Source organism: Musa acuminata, unplaced genomic scaffold (assembly GCF_036884655.1).
Source record: "Musa acuminata AAA Group cultivar baxijiao unplaced genomic scaffold, Cavendish_Baxijiao_AAA HiC_scaffold_1141, whole genome shotgun sequence".
NCBI classification, from domain to species: domain Eukaryota; kingdom Viridiplantae; phylum Streptophyta; class Magnoliopsida; order Zingiberales; family Musaceae; genus Musa; species Musa acuminata.
In genome coordinates this window covers 1-18,132 of record NW_027021353.1, presented here as the reverse complement: position 1 = coordinate 18,132, position 18,132 = coordinate 1, and the positions used below count along the sequence as shown (strand labels likewise).

At 39.9% G+C, this 18,132-nt stretch overlaps 3 protein-coding genes and 1 long non-coding RNA gene across 5 annotated transcripts; 2 read left to right on the top strand and 2 right to left on the bottom strand.

Annotated features, from left to right (window-relative positions):
- The first annotated feature begins 1,318 nt into the window (after positions 1-1,318).
- On the top strand, positions 1,319-3,039 carry LOC135671570 (UDP-glycosyltransferase 92A1-like). Its single transcript, XM_065179776.1, has one exon. It carries the CDS (start codon positions 1,350-1,352, stop codon positions 2,805-2,807), a length of 1,458 nt encoding a protein of 485 aa, XP_065035848.1. The 5' UTR covers positions 1,319-1,349; the 3' UTR covers positions 2,808-3,039.
- Positions 3,040-7,640: 4,601 nt separating this feature from the next.
- On the top strand, positions 7,641-8,492 carry LOC135671571 (putative ripening-related protein 1). The gene has a single exon (XM_065179777.1). The coding sequence runs from the start codon at positions 7,657-7,659 to the stop codon at positions 8,203-8,205; it is 549 nt and encodes a 182-aa protein (XP_065035849.1). The 5' UTR covers positions 7,641-7,656; the 3' UTR covers positions 8,206-8,492.
- A 777-nt stretch (positions 8,493-9,269) lies between these two features.
- LOC135671562 (probable indole-3-pyruvate monooxygenase YUCCA9) lies at positions 9,270-11,199 on the bottom strand. Its single transcript, XM_065179765.1, has 3 exons — positions 10,390-11,199; positions 9,925-10,296; positions 9,270-9,650 (listed from the first exon to the last, which is right to left on the bottom strand). The coding sequence occupies exons 1-3, from the start codon at positions 11,059-11,061 to the stop codon at positions 9,426-9,428; spliced, it is 1,269 nt and encodes a 422-aa protein (XP_065035837.1). The 5' UTR covers positions 11,062-11,199; the 3' UTR covers positions 9,270-9,425.
- Positions 11,200-15,592: 4,393 nt separating this feature from the next.
- Positions 15,593-18,111, bottom strand: LOC135671557 (uncharacterized). 2 transcript variants are annotated; one of them, XR_010512771.1, is made up of 3 exons: positions 17,863-18,111; positions 17,474-17,535; positions 15,593-16,006 (listed from the first exon to the last, which is right to left on the bottom strand). It is a non-coding gene; the product is annotated as an uncharacterized LOC135671557 (long non-coding RNA). The 2 variants fall into 2 exon arrangements; XR_010512770.1 differs by lacking the exon at positions 15,593-16,006 and adding an exon at positions 16,765-17,152 and having other exon boundaries at positions 17,863-18,109.
- Positions 18,112-18,132: the final 21 nt, after the last annotated feature.

Here is an 18,132-nt window from a genome sequence, read left to right as displayed (position 1 = left end):
GTTTTTATTACTAACCTTATTTCTAACAGATGAAGATAAATAATATTTATATATATATTTTTCTTTTTGAGCTTAGAAAAGAAACATTATACTCACTATTTTACAATATAATTATCACATCTAATACTTTGTATCGTAACTAAGCTCAAAAGAGTAGAGAAGACTCAAACAAAACTCAAATAGAGAATTATAATATTTCGTAACCTCAAAAATAGATGCACCATCAACAAAGTCTGAGTACAGTATTTATAGTCTTCACAATACTTAAAAAATATGATCAAAATTTTAAATTTTTAAAATTTTAGAATACGAGTGACATTGATATTTAATAATACTACTATCTTAACCTTTGATGTCACAATTCTGAACTATGATGATTTTATTATTATAAAATTTAAATTCTCGATAATATCACTATCACCCCATGTGGTATTACCATAGTCATTAATAGTACTACAATCGAAAAGGTCGACAAAGCATTGTTTATCAACTTTCTATCTTTTAGCATGTCAACTTTGTCGCGACATATGATTTTTAGTGTGATATTCGATCCTTATTCCACAAAGTTTATTTTTGATACATTGAGAAATTCTTATTTTTAATTTCGATAAAATAGTCTTTCGACATAATTTTCGACTCTTACTTCTAATTATTATATTATATATATATATATATATATATATATATATATATATATATATATATATATATATATATATTATTTAGATATTATATATATAATATCCAAATAATATTCAAAATATATATAAATATAATAATTAAAGAATTATCCTCCTTCTCGCCGCGACTCCGCAGTCACTGTGATCCTTGTCAATATCTCCGTATTCACCGTAGAGCATATTTATTTATTTATTTATGAAAAGGAGGTATTCTTCGATAAATTCTCCCGTGCGATCTGAAAATTTTATCTTATCCAATAAAAGGCTTGCAGGCCGGATTGCGGAGATTCCCGTACGTATACATATTAATGCTTGTCTGCGTCCTTCTCGAGGAAGCTGACGTAAGTGCTGCTGTAATGGCGATTCTTATAGCAAAAGCGATGGAGCTGCCATGCTTGTCGGTAGAAAGTATGCTTGTTATTTCTCTGATCGTCAATGGATATGGCAGCGAAGCCACTCGATTAATTGCACACGGACGTCATCGGGTTGAGTTACTCGGACGATCTCAATCCAAATACGACGAGCTTATAATTTTGATGACCTGTCAATCAATAAAGAAAAGGAAAAAAACAAAAGAGTGGACATGATTGACTTCCATATCCAAAGCTAGTACATGACCTCCACCATGGCTCGCCCAACAGCGCACTCTGAACACTGATCCTCGCAACAATGGAGGACGGCGAGCGCCAACACGTGGTTCTCTTCCCCTTCATGGCCCAGGGCCACATCACTCCCTTCGTCGCCCTCGCCGAGCTCCTCCGCCGCCGTCGTCCCACTCTCATCGTCACTCTGGTCAGCACCCCTCTCAACATACAAAAGATTAAAAGTTCGTCCTGCCCTCCCTCCCTCTCTTCGATTCGACTTCGCTCCATTCCTTTCTCCCCCGCCGCCCACGGACTCCCCCCTGAAGCTGAGACCACCGGGGCCATCCCCTTCCACCAGATCGTCACTCTCCTCCATGCCTCCCGGTCCCTCCAGCCCGCTTTCGAGCAGCTCATCGAAGACATAACGCAGGAAGACGGCCGTCCGCCTCTCTGCATCATCGCTGATAACTTCTTTGCATGGAGCGTCCACGTTGCGCGCCGTTTCGGAACTTTTCATTCCATATTTTTCACCAGCGGAGCTTATGGCACGACCGTTTACTCCTCGCTGTGGACTCACCTACCCCACAGAAAGACGAATTCCGACGATTTCCCGCTACCTGAGTTCCCCGATACCATCATCCACCGCTCGCAGCTCCCGAAGCACCTGCTCATGGCCGACGGCACCGATCCTTGGTCGGACTTCCTTCAGGGACAGATATCTCTCTCGTCGGAAACCGATGCCGTGATCATCAACACCGTCGAAGAGGTGGAGAAGACTGGGTTGCGGATGCTTCGCAAAGTGCTTCCGTGTCCCGTTTGGCCCGTCGGTCCAGTGCTCTCTTCGCTCTCTTCCCCTTCTTCAGCCAGCGCTGGTAACGATCACATCATGAAATGGTTGGATTCGCAACCGCCGGCATCCGTGTTGTACATCTCATTCGGCTCGCAGAACACCATCGCCGCGCCGCAGATGAAGGAGCTGGCGATGGGGCTGGAGGCGAGCAGGACCCGGTTCTTGTGGGTCATCAGGCCTCCTGTGGGGTTCGATGTCAAGGGGGAGTTCAAGGCGGAGTGGCTGCCGGAGAAGTTCGAGGAACGGATGAGAGACGAAGGGACAGGGGTGTTGGTGCACGGTTGGGCACCGCAGCTGGAGATCTTGTCGCACGCGTCGACTGGCGGGTTCCTGAGCCACTGCGGGTGGAACTCGGTGCTGGAGAGCTTGAGCCGAGGCGTGCCGATCGTCGCGTGGCCCCTGTCGGGGGATCAGCTGTACAACGCGAAGATCATGGAGGAGGAGCTGGGGGTATGCGTGGAGGTAGCGAGGGGGAACATGGAGAGCTCCAAGGCGGACAGGGTGGTGGTGGAGAAGGTGGTAAAAGAGGTGATGCACGGAGGACAAAGGGGGAAGGAGATAAGGAGGAGGGTGGAGGAAGTAAGGGGGCTGATGAAAGAGGCATGGAGGGACGGACCCGGGTCGTCGGTGAAGGGGTTGAGCGAGTTCTTCCGAGCTGCGGCTTCCATGAGAGGTGCCGGGATGAAGATGTGACGCCTACATTTGCAGTACCAAAGTCGACTCCGTGTGACTGTTACTCTAATGGCCTTCAAGTATTGACTACCTTTTAGTTATTTAGTGTTATAAAGACTAGAATCTACCAGGACACGTGGTGCTGACAGTCAACGACAATCCCGATGGATGCCATCTGGCTTTTGTCTCTTCTGCTTAGCATTTAGCATTTCATTGCGCATTATTGCAAGAGTCGTTGTGGCGTGTTTTTCTACACCAGCTGGTCGTAACTGATCTTTGGAAATTTGACCATTCATTGCCTGCAACTCAACCTACGCCGCGACGGAAAAGCTTGGTTCTCTTCTTCTATCGAAAGCACGCGATGGTGTCATTTGTCCGTATCTTGTTTTCTTACGTCGCAGGAGGAGACGATAGAGCTTGATATAGATGATAGATTCACGTGTGGATCCCGTCATATTTCTTCGTTCTAAACTCACTTAAGTGATTATTAGAAAAAGTTACTTTTAAATTTAGATGCCCTCTAATAGATTCATTCATTGCTCGGACCAGTAATCATGAACTAGCTGTCAGCCAATTAATGATTTATCTTATTTACGTATTTTTATCAAATAAAATTTATTTATTTTTAATCTGATGATGCCTCTCTAATTTTTTTTTATACGAGAAATTCTTTTTACACAATAAAAATATCCTATCAACCAACCCAACTTTTAAACCCGTTCAATTAAACATGCCTCGTCTCATTCCTCCTCCGTCGTTACCTTCCCCTCGTCCTATTTCTTGTCCTTTTCATCTATCTCCTTCCTCCTCGTTTATCTTCTTCGCTTTTGCCTCCATCCCTATATCGCCCTCCTTTCTCATACTCCGCCCCATCTCATTCCTTCTCCTCCTCCTCCACCTTCTTCCCTTTCGCTGTCTCTTTCTTCCCTCCCACCTCCACATTTTCCTTATCATTTGCCTGTCTTCTCCCTTCCACCGTCTCCTCTTTCTCGACTTCCTCCCTATACTATTTCTTCTCTTCCCATTTTGCCTTCCTCTTCTTGTCATTCGTCTTATCTCATTCTCTTTTTTTTTTTTTCGTCCTACGTAACGAGATCTGTTTGTGAAATTTTTATTTTTTTAAGGATCTAACTATAAATATTAAATTATTAGAGATTAATTATAAAAAGTATAAAAATAAGGTTTCCTTGCCGCCGCCTCTCTCACAAGTAAAAGAGAGGCTGTGTGGGAGTGAGGGAGAGAGAAACATGAAAGTTCAAAGAATAGAGAAGAAAGAAAGAAATGGAAGAGAAAAAAGAGAGGAAAGTGAGAGAGGATCTCGTGGGAAGAAAGGAGAGGAAAAAAGAAAAGGAAAGAAGAACAGAAGAAAAACGAAAGGAGAAAGAAAGAGAAGAATAAGAGGAAAAAAGCTTTGGAAAATATGTTGAGGACATAGTTTGATATGAGATGAAATTAAATCATGTCAAAAAAAATTACATTAGGTATATTTTTGAATTCCCTTGTCTACCTACTGATTAGATAAGTGTATAGATCTATAAATTAATTGATTTTGATGTTCTTAGATTATTTGATATTTATGTTGCGAAGAGAATAGAAGATTATAAAATTGATCATTTTAGAAAAAAAACCAAAGAAAGTTTTTTTTTGACGATTTTAAGGTCATTAATATAACAAATAAGAAACTTCCAAGTTGTGATCGAGTGTAAAGTAGTTCAAAAAAAAAAAAAATAACTTAATCGATTTGCATGAAACCTATTCAAACTCCTACAAAAGTTTTAGCATATATTGGTAAGATAATTAATAGGATGTTTTGTAGTTTTTGAGAATTTTAGTGTCATTAATATAAAAAAGGGGGAATATTTTGAAACACATAATTTAGTTCAAATACGAGGGTAACTTGGTGAACTTTCACATAAACAATCCAAACTCTTCGGATATAATTCTAAGATTTTTAGTAGTACTTTTTTTTAAAAGTGATTAATTATCAAAATAGAATATTTTTGTTTGAAACTTTGAATAGTATAACTTAAATAAAAACTCAGTATAACTTGGTGAACTTTCACCAAACTAGTTTGAACTTCTTTGAAACTATTAGGAAATGATTCTAAGATAATTAGTAGTATTTTTCTTTTCTTTTTTTTTTGAGAAATTTATAATGATTAATTATCAAAATTATATATTTTTTTATGTTGAATCCTTGAAGGAGAGTGTAACTTAGTTTAAAAACAAGTGTAACTTAGTGAACTTCCACCAAACCACTCCAAACTTCTTTGGAACTATTAGAACATGATACTAATATCATTAATAGTATTTATTTATTTTTAAAGATTTTAGAATGATTAATTATCAAAATTTGATTTTTTTTAGTTAAATATGTGAACATTTTAAAACGAGTGTAACTTAGTAAACTTTCATCAAGCCAATTTGAATTTCTCCGGTACCATTAAGACATAATTCTATGGTGAAGTAGTATTTTTCTTATTTTTTAAGAATTTTGAAGTGATTAATTATCAAAATCAGATATATTTTCAATCAAATATGTGAACAAGAATAACTTGGTGAACTTTCAGTAAATCAATCTAAACTTCTTTGAAACTACTAGAATAGGATTTTAAGATGATTAGTAGTATTATTTTCTTTCTACTTTTGAGGATTTTAGAGTGATTAATCATCAAAATCAGATATTTTTTGGATTGAATCTATGAACAAGTGTAACTTAAATAAAAAACGAGTATATTTCGGTAAATACTAAACTAATCCAAACTTCTCCAAAACTACTAAGGGCATGACTCTAAGATGATCAGTATTTTTTTTTTTTTATAGAATTGTAGAATGATTAATCATGGAAATTAAGTATTTTTTAGATTAAATGTGTGAAGGAATGCAACTTAGTTTAAAAATGAGTGTAACTCAGTAAACTTTCATCACATTAATCTAAATTGAGAAATTTCATCGTACTAATCCAAACTTCTCCAATAACTACTATAATATTATTCTAAGATGACTAACAGTATTTTTTTAGAATTTTAGAATGATTGATTATCAAAATTAGGTATTTTTTAGGTTAAATCTTTGGACGACCATAACTTAGTTCAAAAATGAGTATAACTCAATAAACTTTCATCCAACTTATCCAAACTTCAACATAACTAGTATGACAAGATTTTAAGACGATTAGTGTTACTGTTTTTTTTTTAGTATTTTAGGATGATTAATATAATTTGGCACGATGTGGTAGGATTGTAAGATAACTCAACTAGAACATGATTTAACTCAACTAAATCCACTTTCATAACAAGGTTTAGTTAAAAAACGAGTATAACTTAGTTAAAAAATAAAAAATATCAAAACTTTCACAAAACTAATAGGATATGATTGTAAGATAATTAGTACTATTTTTATTTTTTGAGGACTTTATGATGGCTAAATATCAAAGTTAGAGAATATTTTAAAAGATGTTATGATCGAGTGTAACTTAGTCCAAAATGAGTGTAACTCGATGAATTTATGTGAAACCTATCCAAACTTCCATATAACTATTAGAACATGATTTTAAGATAACTAGGAATATTTATTTTTTTTCTTCTATTTTTTAGTATTTTAGGATAATTAATAGAATTTTATATGTTGTGGTAAAATTGTAGGATACTACCCCAATGGTATTACCTTAACTAAATTATGATTCTTAACCAAAATCTACCTTGAGAACTCAACTAAAGCATAATTATAATAAGGATTATAAGATCGATTGCACATTGATAACTTCATATTCAAAATTAACAATAGTTTCCAATGTTAATGTTTCGTGACACATTTGCCAAAAAATTTTATATATATATTATTTATAAAAAGACCACCTCCTATACTCAATATAGATAATAAAAAACTATAATCAAAATTAGGTTATATAAAAAAACTGAAGATTCAACATTGCTTTACAATTGATAATATTGAGTTAGACAACCATTGAAAATTGCATGAGTATCAATTGTGACTTAATTGTTAACACTTTGTAGTTCAAGAGTTTTCAAATGTTCGCCTTTGTAAAACCACTCGATTCTTATTTGAAATCAAGCTTCATATGACTAATTATTCAAATTCTAATCAACGCGACACAACTATGATCGCCAATACAGTGGTAAAGCTTTCCATGAGCGCTTCATGATTGTGTTGGTAAATGTTGTAACAATGCAACCTTGCCAAAGCAGTCAGACTTGGTCGACGCTGTTAAGGTTTCAATGATGCATTAGTGACATCTTTCTCTAATAATTTTTTGGTGACACAACAACAACACCCACGAACACATCAACAATGTAGCGAAGGAGGGGGAATGAGGTGAAGAAGGAGAAGCATGAACGAGATGAGGCAGAGGGAAGGGTTGATCCATGCAGTCTTGTAGACTTGAATCACAATGATTCAGACTAGAGTAGAATAACTTTTATAGTGTGACATTATGGCTCGTCCTTGTGACTCTTCAACATCGTTACATTGAGATGCGCATGTGGCATGTCTCAGTCCAAAACGGCAAACAAAGAGATGGCATGCCACGGTCAATCCCCGTCTTTGGCTTCACGTCGCGTCCCACTTATGCCTCAGTAGTGGGTTCGATTGCCTATAAAAGTACCATCACTCAATCATATTAGTCATGACAACGTAGAAGTAGAATCACATTAAAACTATCGACAAAGTACAAGTCCTTCGTATAGCTTTATCTCAGAATCAATTTAATTGAAGTCACGATCGGTAGCCAACTTCGTCACATCAAATCCGCCAACCGTTCGGGGCGAGAATTCATAGCACACGCGGATATATATACGCACACTACCACAAAGGCCTTATTACCATCACAAGAAAACCATAGTCCTCTCTAATGGCTGCTGGTTCGCTTCCTTCACTAGTCATCGTTCTGCTACTGTCAACTGTTGTTCTTAGCTATGTCCAGTCGTGCAGCCACAGCGGGTATTTGACCGGCACCACAAGCAAATGCAACGAAGAAAAAGGCGCGGAGTGCTGCAAGGTCGGCAAGAAGTACCGCCAGTATCGCTGCTCGCCGCCGGTCACCGCAGCCACGAAGGCACACATGACCATCTACGACTTCTCCGAAGGCGGCGACAGCGCCGCTCCTTCCAAGTGCGACGGTGAGTACCATTCCGACCACGAGATGGTCGTCGCGCTGTCCACCGGCTGGTACGAAGACGGCAGCAGGTGTGGCAACACCGTCAGGATCGACGCCAATGGCAGATCTGTGCTGGCCAAAGTTGTCGGCGAGTGCGACTCGGTGAACGGCTGCGACGAAGAGCACAACTTCCAGCCTCCCTGCAGGAACAACATCGTCGATGCGTCTCGAGCAGTGTGGAAGGCGTTGGGCTTCTACAAGTCGCACAATGGTGACTACGACATTACTTGGTCAGATGCATGATCCCGGAGAGCTTCAAGCTCTGCTATATCTATCTATCTATCTCAATAACATCTCGATCCATGGGCAACGCCCAGCACCCTGCAGTCCATGTAGCTCGAGAAAGCCGTCCCCGGTAACTGCTAGCCTAAATAGATGGAATACTCTGCGTTACTCCATGCACCAACTTCAGCATTGTATCCTCGAAGACGCCGAGTCATAAAAGATGAGGCCAAATCTCCTAAATTTCTGCCGAATCATAATATATATCTATCTAATATCGGTACTGTCCAAGAGTGCCTTTCTTTTCACTACGGTTTGCAAGAACTTTTCATGGAAATACTCAACATGATGTTTAGAGAAGTGAACATCTAGGAAGAGGAAGAAAAGAGAAGATACACTAATAGAATGGTAAGATGATAGAGAACTCGTGTCTTCTAGCAACAGTAGATTAGTTGACTGCTAACGAGTAGGGCAGTAATCGATGGCTCTTCGAGTTGTCACCAACACTCGTACCCATGTATGCTATGAAGGAACGCGTTTGTATCGAGCAGCCATCGACCAGGCTGGAGTCTGTGCATCATTGCGAGTGGTTCTCTGGTGAGCCTATTTGCAGTTGATCTCCACTTGGTGGAAGACAATTGTAAGGAGAAAAGCATGTGATTCTCATTTAGTGGGTGATTCATTAGAATAATAGCAATAGATGTGATTCTCTCTATACGCAATGCGCGCGAATATTTGATAGTTGAATGAATGTTCATAAAGAATGTGATGGACATTGGCGATGAGGTTACCGTCCTCCAAAGCCTAAATAATTGAATGACACTTGCAAGCATATGATAGATGGTGACCCTCCATGATTACTACTACACTTCTAAGGTCACTAAAGATGGCTGATATGATGCATCAACCTCTTAAAAAGGTGTTTTCGAAGTAGAAAAGCATTAATAATTAGATGATTTCTTATTGATAGGAAGCTCATAGAACTCCCTATCCTACTAAAATAGTAGACACAAGGGGCCAATTTGCTTCCATCCTGATAGTGGTATGTGGAGCATTCTCATATACATCAAAGAGAATTGTGGTATGAAAGTGAGAAAAGCCTCATCGTATCTGTCATGTCAGCCACATTCCTGTTCCATTGAGAGAGAGGGTTCTGTGCAGTTTTGCTGATATGTGTTACACTAGTCTACAATCCGAGTAACGCAAGAAAGGAGGGAGGGAATTCAGCAGGAGACATTTCATCAGATCTGAGAGATGCATCGTCTATGGCAGGCGACGGGTCTCTTGGCGGGCTTCAGCTCCTCCTTCCACATCCTGCCGATGTCCTTGGCAGTCCTCACTGCGTCTGAGGAAGCACCAGAGAGGCCCCTCCTTGTGAAACCCACAGCGTAAAGCCCGGACTGTCCTTTCCACCCGTTCGGGAATGCAGTCTTCGGAAACCCATCTTTGGAGAAGAATTCACATCCCTGCAAAACCAAACAAGCGTGGGTCAATCTTCCATTCTTCCCTTTTGTGTAGAGATTTTAGTTTAAGCCTTAATCTTTCTATTCTAGACCACTTTCTCGGATGTCATTTTCTTGTTTGTACTGAAGAAGCTGTGGTTTTGGATAGTTCGCGAACAGCAGCAGTGTCTCATCAGCATTCTTTTCACTCTCAACTTCACTGGAATCAACCTATATAAAGCTCTATTTCATGTTACTGGCAATCAACTAACTTGTGTGTAATAATCTTTGTTGGTACCTGAAGCCACTGAGGGACGTTGCTTCGGTAACCTGTAGCCAAGACGACAGAGTCAATGTCGAGGACCTGGCCGTCGACGAGCGCGACTTTTCCGGGGGAGAACCTCTTGATCCCAGGAACAACCTTGATGTCGCCAGATCTTATCTTTCCAAGAGCCCCTGTGTCGAGAACAGGGGTCCTCCCCTCTGTGTTCTTGAGCGCCAGAGGACCGGTGGAAGGTCTCCTCAGGCCACACGTCTCTATGTTTCCAAGCACCAGCCACGCCAACACTAGTAGGATCTTGTCCACCAGCCACAGCGGCAACCACCTCATCAGCAGGACAGCCAACTCGAACGTCGATTTCCCGAGTACCTCCCTCGGCAGTACGTGAACCTGTAATCAAGTTTCATAAAGGAACTCCATTAAGGACGATGTTGATGGCAGAGATATGTTCGGAGTGATGACTTTCAAGCAGTGATTGCTCACCGAGTCGCGAACTACCATAGCTGGTAAGGCATCGTAGTCGCAGAGATCGAGAGAGACCTCCATGCCGGAGTTGCCACAGCCGACCACCAACACGCGCTTCCCGCGGTAGGCCTCACCGGACTTGTAGTCACAAACATGCATCACATCACCGCCGAACTCCCTGAGCCCGTCCAGCTCGGGGACTACACTCTCCGCGTTCTCGCCGGTGGCCACCACCAGCCACCTGCCGATGTACTCCACCTCCTGGCTCCGGCTTCCAGCCGCGGTGCCTGTTCCTGTGGTCCTCACCCGCCACAGGCCGCACGTTTCATCGTACCTCGCTAACTGCACCGACTGGTTGAACCGTGGGCTGATCTCCAAGTGCTTAGCGTACGACTCCAAGTAGTCGATGAACTGCTGCTTGGTAGGATACTCGGGGTAATGCTCCGGGAAGGGGAACCTGGGCAGCTGGCAGAACTGCTTGGGGAGGTGAAGCTTCAAGCGGTCGTAGGTACGCTTTTGCCAGAGGGAGGCAATGCAGTCGGACCGCTCGAGGATCACCGACGGTACGCCGTGCTCCTTCAAGCACGCTGCCACGGCCAGGCCGGACGGGCCAGCTCCGACAATGATCGGACCGTTCACCCATACACACCTCCGGGAGAAGAACCCGAATTGATCAGCCATGCTGGACATTGTACAGTAGCAGGAAACAGGGCAGAGCTAGAGAAGATTAGTTCGAGCACAAGTGACTTTAGCCAGTAGGAATTTTGGCTTCGGAAGATAGGAAATGAAGATGGCGAAGAATTGGGATAGCGAAAGGGAACTAGAAGAGAGACTTGCGCTGAAGAGGATGATGCTTAACAGGAAGGGGAGGTGTTTATATAGGGGGTGCTACCACATTACTCATCCGAGCTGCATGTTCCTGCAGTATAGAGAAACAGGTATAGTTTAGCTCCTCGAATGATAAATTTGCCGCCTCTGCTCTTTGTTTAAAGTTCATAGAGTAGTTTACTCTTTAAAATACATCAAAGACAAGGTCTCCCATGGATATATTTCTGGGAGGAGTTGATCGCGATATCTATCTAAGTTTGTGTCAGATATGTTGGCTGCTTGGAACCACCCATAGATAATGCTAAGACCGCCGTTTCATAGTATCAAACAAGAAGATGTAGGTTGGTATACAGAAAGCTAAGTTAAAATCTAAAACAGGGGAGGATTCATCTTAAGCACTTGTTTGATCAATCATTTTCAGATGGATGTCGCTTAACTATTAGCCACTGTTTTCTGCTGCTGCTGCTTTTGGTTGATGGGGATCGATAGGGGTTATCGTTTTGACATCTTGCTGCATTAATGTCGATCGATAGATCTGTCAGAAAAAATTTCCTCCATCAATTGTTCCTCGCAAGAGCCACAAACTCCTTCGTCATAGTCAACAAGTGGTTGAGATCATTACTGTTGTCATAATAGCGGTGCCCTGTTTCCGCAAGGCCTCACGTAAGAGCTTTCGGAGCCTGATGGCTATCTTCTTCCTATGGAAGAACGATGCCTACATGATTAAGGCGACATAACACGAATGGATGGATTTGCTCGTCTTTTATTTCTAGTCTTCCATAAAGTCCTCCACTGCTGATGGAAACCTGACTACTTTCACAACATTAAATACAAAAGTTTGGATCCACTATTCGATGGTCCGTTCATCTATCGATCAAACTAAATAAATAGCAAGAAAAAGAAGTGAAAATGACGTGGCGAACAACGACGGGAGCACGGCCTCCTCTTCCCTACCGAGCCCTTAGTCATAATAATCCGCTACCTTGTGGGACCCACCGTCAGGAAAAAGAATCTGAGTGGGGTGGGGGACCCAGACGGCACTCGCCTTCTTCCCACGTGGTTTTACGGAGTCGGCGCCTTCCCCACCACCACGTTAATACCCTCGTTGGCCAACGCGCCATTAGACTACGTGTTCATGATGCACAAATCCTATCCGTCTCAAAGAAAGAAAAGATCCTTGATTCCAAGTTGCAGATTACAGGGTCAAAGACACCCACTGGGTGTCATCATACTACGGAAAACCTTCAAAGCAGGAGAGACAAACAATGCATCTCTGCCGTTTTACCGAGGGAGTTTGTATGCGGGGAAGAGAAGACTAAGATGTGCTGCCTTCTTTTTACATGGAATCACTTCGAGCATGTTCTAATCTTGTGCAGCTCACTTTCCGCCATCTTTGATCAATGTGATCTTAATTTCGCTAATCAGGAAGCAACCTGTGATGCTTGTGTGGTGCTCAGCTTGAAGATGAACTAAGGATTCTTGATCTTAGAGAGAGAGAGAGAGAGTGTGTGTGTGTGGTGAGGCATGTGCATGCATGAAACCTCGGTTTGCTGAGAAAAGACTCTCCTTTTCATGTCACAAGGAGAGGTAGAACGTGCAGTCCTTCCTCGAGCTCTTATTCCATAGGCCTTGAAGTGAGTAGAAGCAGCAGTTGTTGCCTCAGACAAATGGAGGGAGACTGCCATGGCCACGTCTCCTTATGCTTTGATTGAGGCTTACTTGTGCACTCGTAAATCACATTTTTACACATTAAACTAAACCATTGTTATATTCATTCACGAAAAGCTCCTAACCAGAAATCATGGGATGAAGGATGACAGCTTCTTTGTGGCTTCCAATGGATATGATGCAGGCTTTTAGGAAGAGCAGTTCAAAAGGTGGAAGGAGGGGATGTTGCTTGTTAACATTTCTAGCGGGGGAAATAAGATCCAATCTCAAAGGAAAATTTTGAGCTTTGTAGTTTTACTTAAACAGAGGTTCTTCCTCTTCATAAAAGCCTAGTTCCATATACATTGAGGAGTGTGGACCCTAATAATGGCCATGAACTAACATGAGGCATATAAAATATAGTTCTCGATTCTGATTGATGATTAGAAGGGACCCACAGGATCTTTATGAGAGGTTAGGTTATGTCTAACTCATTGAGTTCTCTATATTCTCCTTCATTTTTGTATGGATTTGTGATGTTTGATGGCTCCATGTGAGAACAAATAATTAGCAATAGATGATGGTTGAGTCAATACTACATAGTCTCTAATCATGCTCCATTAACTTTATACAAGAACGCCGTCGAGAAACCTAATTAGAAAGGTTGCCATACCTCAATATAAGTATTCCATTGACATAACAAATCCTTAATCAGAAGGATTAGTGATATTGATTCGTTGTGAGTCGGTTTAATGTTTAACTTAACTCATGGTGTTTTTTTGCACTGGGAAGATTAGACAATTGCATGTAACTCTTTTGTAGTCAATAGACTTCGTCTTCTTCTTCATGCAAGTGATCCATGTTGGTTTCCGATAAGAATGGCGCATCATTCACTTAATATAATGGAAATTATAGTCAAACATCAGGTGCTCGGTCAAACCAGAATCCAAGTTTTTGGCACATGGCATCCGGTCACAGGAGAATCAAATCATCTGGTGGCAACAGCTGCTTCAACAAATGGGGACAAGGAAAAATATGGATTCATACTCCCTTCTCATAAGACTCGTCCTAAATCCATCTAACATATGCACAGCAATGTGGGTGACCTCATCTCTTACGCTCGACTTACTTCATGTTCTCCTTTGGTCGGTAGCTAACTGCATTTAACTACCATTGGAATCCACATCCAGGAATGTCTTCTTCGTCAAAGCTCCTCTATCTAATAGAGGTTTGCATCTCCGTGGGATTTGTGCCCTTGAGGTGCATCACATGGCAGGTAAGTAATATGGCGGGGATAGAGTGTAGCACATCAGAATGCTTGCATCAATTTCTCTGTGGCCTTTTGTTATTTGATTAGCTTCATCTTCCTTGTGGATCATCTTGCTCCACGCATCAGTGGCACATGCTCAGGGCAGACTTCCTTCTACACCATGTACATGGTACCGCAAAGCAACTATTAGAGAACTCTGAAGGTGAGTTGGGTGATGCAACTCTTTGGTGATTGAGAACATGTCTTCAGATGCTTGCACGGTTTGGAGGATGGACACGTAAAGGGTTTCGATCCATCTGAACATATCTGCACAAGTAACGTCATTTCACGGAATGTATGTACTTGTGATGCTTTGAGGTCCGTAGTAAGTTTCATAGACGAATTTGTGAGAAAGATCCTCTTTTTAGATTTTTTTTTGTCTCACAAGAGGTGTCTATTTTTTAGAATTTTCAATCGATATTGTTTTCCTATTTTTCAAAAAATACTTGATGAGTCATAATAATAATTCTCATTCTTTTTTTGTGAATATGTCCATAAGTAAGATGATTTTAAAACAATGTAAGCCTATTTAAAGATACTATAACTGACATAAAATTATTATTTTTTTTATATTGAGCTGATTTTTATTAATTTATCTCAATTTTAAATAGATTCATAGTGTTTTGACGGAGATGTCAAAAATATTATGACAGATAGTGTGAATCTTATACATGCGCGTTTGGATCGATTCATCATATCGACTAGTATTGCTCCAACTATTTTATCAGGGGTATTTGAAGAATTAGAATAAATAGGAAAATATGAAGAAAAAAATATATCTCCTCGTAAATATTCATAAAGAAGAACGTTTTTTTGAGAATTCTTGGTCTAAGTTTAATTGTAGTGAACACAAGAGAACTCCCTGTGTGTAACATTGAAGCTTGAAGTGAATCAAGTTGGATATTGCACATCTTGCCTATGGAAGTACCGAGATCTCTAAGATATTTTGGAGGTGTTTGGCAGACTCATTATTATTGGCAATGCAGAAAAGAATGTATTAAGCTCAACAGTGGTGCATAATTGTTTAATCCTCTAGCAAATCTTTCCTCTTGTTTTGGGCTGCGGAGTTGCACTAATTTATGTATTTGATATTAAAAAAGAAAAGAAAAGAGGAAAGAATCAGGTGTTTTCCATTCTCAATCATGTTCTTCTATGTTGACCTCTCTACCAAGTGGTAGAACGCATCAGCTCGCTCACATGGAGATGGTGAGGGGGATCGACCGCGTAGGCGCGGCATGTGACAAGTGCAGCGACTCAATTATTTGGTTACCTTCATCCCAAGATTAGATTAGAACATGTAAGTAAAACTGCTGCTGCTGCAAGTGGACGTGATTCCCGTCATCTCTACTGCTGCCATCGGCTGGTGTTTCACTTGATCGTCAGCGTTATACAAACAAATAAAAAGCAAGATAAATTCATTATTGGTCATGGAAGAAATACAAGTCAAAAAATAAGATAAATATAAATTATAGTGTTCCATCTACCATTGGATGACAGTGGCAGAAGACCAGCTTAAAATTGCATAAAGTTACAAGTGTTAATCATCTAATCGATCATGAAACATTGCATAAAGACAATGCTACACGTCAATCCGCAAAAGTGTGATGCGTCAATATACTTTCCCAGGCGCTTAAGTTTCTCATGAATCACAGCACCCAAGATCTTAAACACAAATATCCATACTATCTCTCTAATGCTTGATTCACATTTTAAGGATGAATACGAGAGAAACAATGCTTGATTCACATTTGAAAATGAGGCTAAGTTAAAGTAACCCTTCAGAGTGAGGTATCATACGAAAGACTCCGGGAGAACAAGATGGGTGAACATGACTCTGGCAGACCCATTTGCCTGAAGAAGAACAGAGCCAGCAAAAAATTGAATTATAGTTTCTAAAAGGCATTTACTTAATTTTAAACATACAGAAAATGAGTTCTACATTATGTTCATCAAGGCGAATTTAAAACAGCAAGTATTTAATTAATTTTATAAAGCAGCTATAGGTCGAATTTATCCCTCAAATACTTGGAATAAAAGCATTCGTCCCGATATAACCATCATTTTTTGCAAGAATTTTTATACAAATAACTGGAATTATTTCAGTGCTCAAGTTCAAGGAATATGCTGGGACTTGAAATTTTATATATTAATATTAAATATAAAAAACAATACATTTTATATGAAAATTTATAAAATTAAGAAAACAAAAAACTATTAAGCATACTAACAACCAGTCATGCAATATAATCTATACATTGTAACCTCAAGTTTGAATCCACATATGAGCATCATGAACACAATTTAATATAGTAAAAAAATTTATTTTTTTAATATAATCTCGATCATCAAATCAATTAAATAACAGTTCAAACTTGATGAAAGAATAGTCATACAAGGTAGATTAAATCACCTCTTAATTTTCTGCCATTAATTAAAACAGACACCATAAATGGAGTTTAAAATCCTTAAGAACAAGGATTTGAGCTTTTAAGTCCAATAAACAACACACTATCTACCCAAAGCGCCTCACAGAATAGTAAACTTGAATATGGAGAAAAACTAAGACAAAGGTGAAAAGGAAAAACAATTAAGTCCAAGATCAAATGGGGTGACCGCAAGGAAATCGATATATACAATGTTCAAACGAGCATTCAACCAGATATGAAACATTATGTAGTTTAGTGAACAATAAAAACCCCCCAAAAACAGTGTTTAGAGTCCAAAATGACAAGAAAAGGCAGTATGAAAATTTGTTGATATGATCAATCATATCAACATTTGACCCTAAACAGGTATCAGATATATTTTTGCCTTCTATTTTGGAGCTCTTCTCTCTACAATTGTCATGCACCTTGCTTTAATGTCTAACCAATCACTAGACATGCCAGAGAAACAAAGACGTCCGTGCTGAAGATAAAAAATCCCAAAAGCCTTGCCTTGATGCTAGGATGGGAACCTAGCAAGGACCAATATTGGGCCAGGAATGGAATCTTGGTGCTGTAGAAAGTAACCAAACCACAATAAAATGAATACCGAAGAAAAACTATGAACTAAAGCCATTAGCAATAATTTTGATCTACAGCATTATTACCCAACAGACTCATTAGAAACTTAGCCCCACCGAATGGTCTAAAGCAACAAAAAATATGATACACTTTCAACATTTCTGATGAATATTTTGTTTGCTCATATGAGCAAAGGGTTTAGGAATAGGTTGGTTAAAGCTAGTCATACCAAAGGTCTATATATAGGACCATGGTCCTTGTATAAAGGTGGCATATGATAAATTGACCACATAGGTTGGCTGAAGAAACTTACCAAGCCCACTAGCATCAGAGGTCTTCATGATTCTAAGCCTCTTGACAGTGCTAAGGAACATTCTGTTAAAAGCAACAAAAAAAAAACCTAATAATTAGAGAGGCGATTAGGCCCAGGAAAAGAAAGATAAAGGAAAAGCAAATTGTAAAGTAATTTATGCAAGTCCTCCAAATGACTTCTTGCATAAGAAAGTGGACAGTAAATGCCATCATCAAATGCAACTTAAATCAATTGCAATTAAAATGGCTATTAGCATCACTGAACCGTGACACCAACAAGAAATTATTGTTTTGCACAAGCAAACCTTCCACTACTTTATGCTGATGGTCAAGTTTTCTCCTGCACTGGAATAGTATCAGTGCGAGAAACAAAAGAAGTAGCACACATACCCCCACGGAACATCACCAACTAACATCCAGTCGCCATCCCTGTCTTCATATGTGATTATGAATCCAGATGAGCCATCCAGCAATTTTGAGGTCCTTGGGCCATCATCTATCACAATAGAGTCAAGAAATCAGGCAGCATCTTATCTAAGTATCACCAGTGAAAGCCACAGGTCTAAAATGTACAGATCAATGGGCTAAATGTCCTGAAAGAAACATTATACGTAATTAAGTATACATCCAGAAACAGGAATAAAAAATATAGAGGAACTC

Bases quoted from the DNA above. Each gene is read 5' to 3' on its own strand.
- LOC135671571 (XM_065179777.1), top strand. From the start codon at position 7,657: ATGGCTGCTGGTTCGCTTCCTTCACTAGTCATCGTTCTGCTACTGTCA.
- LOC135671570 (XM_065179776.1), top strand. From the start codon at position 1,350: ATGGAGGACGGCGAGCGCCAACACGTGGTTCTCTTCCCCTTCATGGCC.
- LOC135671562 (XM_065179765.1), bottom strand. From the start codon at position 11,061: ATGTCCAGCATGGCTGATCAATTCGGGTTCTTCTCCCGGAGGTGTGTA. The intron at 10,297-10,389 runs GTGAGCAATCAC...ACTTGATTACAG, and splicing joins CTATGGTAGTTCGCGACTCG to GTTCACGTACTGCCGAGGGA. The intron at 9,651-9,924 runs GTACCAACAAAG...TTGGTTTTGCAG, and splicing joins ACGTCCCTCAGTGGCTTCAG to GGATGTGAATTCTTCTCCAA.